At 42.2% G+C, this 5,331-nt stretch overlaps 1 protein-coding gene across 2 annotated transcripts in view; it reads right to left on the bottom strand.

Annotated features, from left to right (window-relative positions):
* The window catches only part of PPP2R2B (protein phosphatase 2 regulatory subunit Bbeta), a 569,986-nt gene extending 566,346 nt beyond the window's left edge, over window positions 1-3,640 (bottom strand). The window contains exon 1 of one of the 2 annotated variants that reach the window (XM_004696699.2): window positions 3,287-3,640. In XM_004696699.2, coding sequence (XP_004696756.1) covers window positions 3,287-3,360 — 74 coding nt within the window. In that variant the 5' untranslated portion in view covers window positions 3,361-3,640. The remainder of the gene's footprint in view (window positions 1-3,286) is intronic. The other variant, XM_004696700.2, reaches the window with a different exon arrangement.
* Window positions 3,641-5,331: the final 1,691 nt, after the last annotated feature.

Genomic DNA, 5,331 nt, shown 5'->3' with positions numbered 1-5,331 from the left:
GAAATTTAGTGTTCTAAGAGCTAGGATCACCTGAGAGTCAGGAATAACTTTTCAGCCGGCATTTACAGATGAGGATTAATAAATCAAAGAGATAGAGGGAAGAGAGAAGTCACCCAAAGATTAGAGGGATACTGTTTGAGGACACAAAAAGACAAGAGTAGCTTGAGGGTAGCAAAATCAAGTGCTTGAGATCAGGCAGGGATCATAATGGTTGGCACTAATGGTTTGCACTTGACTAGTAGCCTGAAGGTTGGTGGTTCGAAGCCACACAATGGTGCCACCAAAGAAAAACCTGGAAATTTGATTCCTTTAAGATAACAGTCAAGCTAACTCTATAGAGCACAGTTCTATTCTGTAAAATGGGATTCCAGTAGTCAGAGTCAATCAATGGCAATGGATTTTTTAAATTGGTTTTGGTTTGGTATGTAGCCATGCAAGTGTGTTTATGGTGGTGTTGTAGTGGGATGATCATATTTCAAAATATCATTGATTGCAACAGGAAGAATCACATTGCCATGTGACTGATGAAGAAAACAGACTTGAGAATGAGAATAAAAGAAAGAAAAGAGCCAATATTTGTTGGCCATGTGTTGCTAATTCATCCCATATCCAAATGTTTGCTATAAATAAGGTGCTTAGATAATGCATTGCACCCAAGAAGTACAATATAAGAGAAGGCTGTTGTTGTTGTTGCCACCACTCTATGTATGGGATTCTGAGTGGATAGCCCATAAAGTACATTTTACCCATACTTTACAAATGAGTATACTGAGACTTAAGTCAAATAAGTCATCTAATGCCACCTAGTTGACGAGTGGCAGAGCTCAGATTCAAAGTCCATGGCCTTTCTGTGTCAAAGAGAAAAACAAAACAAAATTAAAATGAGGTTGAGGCAGAACCCAAATCTAACTAGTGAGGTTTTGCTCCCTAAGAAATATGCCATAGAATTGCACTTGAAGGGGTTATTCAGATTATTGGTATCTATTTCACTTTCATAGGCACATACACAAATTATTCATTCTGTATTTTTCAATTAAATAAAGTATTAATTTCATAGCCAAACAGTTCCAGAAATGCCGATAGAATAGCATGATTGCTGACAGTATACGCAGTGAAACGCAAACCTAGATCCATCTTCACAGACAAATTTTAAAGGAAAGAAAAAGGTGTCATTAGTTCTTGGTAGCTCATTGTTTAAGATGGTGCCAAAGATAAAGAGAAACTGAAAATCGAAGAAAACAAACACAGAGTGTGGGACTAGGAACTCGACGGTACTTCTCACATACTAAATAGTACGAAGAGCTTTATTTATATAATTACATTAATTCTCATAATGTCTTGAGAATTATTTTTATTTTCATCTTCATTCTACTTAATTTTTATTTGTTTTATACATGAAAGTGGCTACGGGATAGTTAACGTTTAGCCTGCTTGCTTGATCCCCACCTCATGCCTTTTCCACCCTTGCCAATGTCTCACCCATGATGCTAGTGTTTGAGAGATGCTATGATCCGTACCTGGTAGCCTTATTAGGCTTACAACAAATTTAAGTTGTAAGCCTTCCTTAAGTAGGGTGATAGTGCATTGAACAGAGATTTTACATATACACAGCATGGAGTTTTCATTTTGATTGGATAAATAAGTTAAATTTTATTTTAATTAATGCTTTGAAAAGTTCTTATCATTGGGGATTGTTAAAATCTATGCAATGTGGAATATTTTGCTTGATTGATAAGAGAGGACTTCAAGATTTTATGAAATACTGTTTATCTTTCAGGTCCATTCCCAGAAACTTCTTGAAGCCTCCACAGATATACAAGGGCAACTGAATGAGACAGTGTGGGGTTCTCAGAGTCTGAGTTGGCAGGGGGCACCTATCAGATATCTAAAGATGATCTAGTTAGCTTTCCATATGAGATAGGTGTAGGTCATTGGGACATAATAATCTCTGAGATTTTTCTTACCTCAAATACATATATGGACTTACTAAGCTTTTCTCAGGGCAGAAGACAGATTTCTCAAAAGGTTTATTTTGGTCACCAATAACAATTTTAAGGGAAATATCAATAATCAATTGAACAACAATAAAAATTTATGAAATTCCAATACCTATAGAAAATACCATCCTTAGTTCCCATTCCTGGGCGATTCCAAACTCAACTCTCTTTTCCCTGTGGGTGCTAATTAAAGATCACCCTATGCTGCAATATATGTACTACAATGAGTGCTTTTTCTCTTTTTTTTTTTTTCTCACAGCTTCTAATTTCTGGCTCCTACTGGAGGGTGGATTTTCAAAACAGGCTGGTACCCCGCTCAGTTGCCGAAGAGCTCAGACTTGAGGTGGAGTCCCAGCACCTTGCCCTTCTCAGCCCTCTTCAACCCAGCACCGCTTGTAGGACAACCTCTCAGGATGCAGACAGCTAAGCAGTAGCTTTTCTTGAAATTACTCTTTTCTAAGACAGCACTGGACCAAGAGAAATGGGCAAATCGCATATCTAAAGAAATGCTGAAACCTGCAGTGCTTAGTTGAAGGTGCCTTTCCAGAATGTTTATCGGGCGTGCACACGTGCACACAGAAAGTACACACACACATACGCAAACCACACTAGGTAGGAAAGCAACAGAGGAGCTTCCTGAAAGAAACAAAACCCAGGGGGCTGTTTGTGCAAGCCTCAGCACCTATCTCTCCCTCACCTTTCAGTCTTAACTTAGGATCCCCGCAAAACCTGTTCCCACCAAGTCCTGAAAGTCTGCCGTGCTTCTACCACCCTGTAATCTAAGCCCAGACTTGAAGTTAACCGATCGAACCGTCAACACTCCACAGTCACAGAGGAAGCCCCTTCGATTTTGCTCATTGCTTCCCTGGGCACGCACCAAGTTATTGAACAAACAGTTGGCAAACACAGAGAGCTTAGAGAAATGTATGTGGCAGCCTCTACTGAATTCTTAGCTCTCTCTCAACACTAGTTCCAGTGACTTGTTTGCATGTTAAGTGGAACCACGGAAACTGGGAAAAAAAATATTTCTCAATTATCTTTTCATTGGCTAGATCAGCTTAGAGATCACCGTTTCAACATTATCCTGCTTCTCCGAAATGACTCCCTTTTTTCTGATAGAAGACAAGCTGATTTTAGAAGCAGGTCTAAGTCTGTTAGAATCAAGCTTTTGCCAGCAACGGCAGCCAGCTAATAGCCACCGAAAGCAGTGTCAGCAGAGCCTGTAACAAGTCATCCACCAGCCCACTTTTTCCCACCCACCCAGACACACTCCCTCTCTGGGTCTGTACCTTCCGTGTGGCAGCTCGAAGAGAGGATGGTGTTCGGAGGTCTGAAGATGTAAGGCAGGTAACGAGAGAAGCATTTCATCTTCCCCCCCAAATAAAAAATAAAAATCTACATACAAAACCAGTCTCCTGAATCCATCAGGATTCCCTGGGCCTTCCAAGCTGGCTACATCACCAGTATGTTTATGTAGGTTCTCTCCCACATCTGCAGAGCTGGGAAGCCCGAGGAATCGCTGGAGATGGGTCCCATTTTGCCATCAGCGCCAGGAAGCACTGCCTTACATTGCTGCATGCAGCTCAAACTCAGAAGCCCCCAAGCAAGCCGGGATATAGCCTCTTCATTGGCTGCAGCTCCTCCGAGCAGGATTTGCTGAGTAAGTCAGTCCTGCCTGTAAACACACGCTGAAAATGCCCTGCCTGAAACCTCTACCTTTTCCCGTGTGATCAGCTTCTCTTTTAGCAACAGAAATCCAGTGGGAGATGGGAGCTGTGAGGACAAGTGCCCATCTCTTATTTAGCTGAGAGATCAGATGAAACAAAGGCAGCATAGTGTTCCACCCTTGAGAGAGATGGCTGTTAAAAGGAGCCACCCTTAAGAGCGCAGCTCTCAGGAATATTAAAGTACAGGGCAATGAAATGGGTCTCTGTCCCTGCTGAAGCTAGATGTAGTGCGATTTTGTTTTAATACCAAAGCCCAGACAATAGGACCATTTATCATTTAGATGAAGCCCAGGGCTGGCCGGAGTTGTTGGTGACCAAGGGCTAACACAGACAGTCTGTGCTCCCACACAGACCCCCGCCCACCCCCCCTCTTCCTCTTTTCCTGCTGATACTCACAGAGAAGCACTAACTTAGTTCTGAGTTACCTGCTGTGCAAATGCGAAACCACAACCCAAGAACAGAGACCGAACCTGCGGGACCTCACCCTTCAGCCACCTGTACACCTTAATAGTATACAAAACATGGAAAAGAGGTAAGGTGATCCGAGGATGAGATTAAATTTACCAAAGTTCTTACTGGCAGTTCAAGAGAGCGTGAGAGAGAGAGCAGTTGATTGATTATATTCACAACCCAAATCTCACTCTTAGTGGAGAATATGAAACAAGACTGGGTTTTCAGAACAGGCTACTCCCCAGCTGAGTTTCAAAAGAGCCTGTGCCTATAGTGGGGTGACACAGGTGGTGATTACTTACCAGTCACCAAATACAGGTAATGGTGTGTGTGGGTGGGTGGGGGTGGGGTGGGGTGGTGGTGGTTCCATTTGGTCCTATCAAATAATACTGACTTTGGGAACCTGTCCCTGGAAGACAAGCACATGGTATCTGGTTGGGATACCTGGTATCCGGTTGGGATACCAGAGATCTGTTTACGACACTATTGCCTGTGATGAAGAGGAGGAGGTGGGCATCCTCTGGGCTGCACCCATGCTGCATTCTGAGATGCAGGGAACACTTCACATGGTCTGTAGAAGGAAACCAATAGACCCCTGAGTGGGATTTTATAAAATGAGGTTTAATATAATATTAGGTGAACCTTGGAAATCTATGTTTTCTTAAGCTTCAGTGGCTCACACTTTTGAGAAAATGTTTAACTTAACATGGGAAAAATGTTATAGTCTGCCAAAAAGATCAAAATCTTAGCACCATAAATTAATTATAATACCAGTAGAGTGCCTGTGATAATGTAAATTGCTGGCTCCACCAATATGCCATCCGTCTGGTTTGGGGACCACTGTGACATGGTGATAGAGCCCTGGTACCATAGTGAGTTTCAAGTTCAGCAGCTGGTGAGCTCAAGTTCAGCAGCTCAAATCCACAGGGGCAAGTTGAACTTTTCAGCTCCTGTAAAGATTTACAGCCTCAGAAACTGCAGGGAGCCTTACTACTCTGAGTCATCCTGAGTCAGAATCTACTCAGAAGTGGGTTTTGGTTATATGATGAAATGAAGACATTAGTAGAGTCATACATATCAGTTAGTCCTGAGATAAGCATAGTATATCAGCCTTCTTAGGAACCCAGTAAAGTAGGGTCATCCAAAGTAAAGAACAA

This window comes from Echinops telfairi, unplaced genomic scaffold (assembly GCF_000313985.2).
Source record: "Echinops telfairi isolate 266 unplaced genomic scaffold, ASM31398v2 ScPeMD7_7469;HRSCAF=8507_0, whole genome shotgun sequence".
Classification (NCBI taxonomy): Eukaryota; Metazoa; Chordata; class Mammalia; order Afrosoricida; family Tenrecidae; genus Echinops; species Echinops telfairi.
The sequence above is the reverse complement of the archived record's forward strand: the minus strand, read 5'-3'. Positions and strand labels throughout refer to the sequence as shown.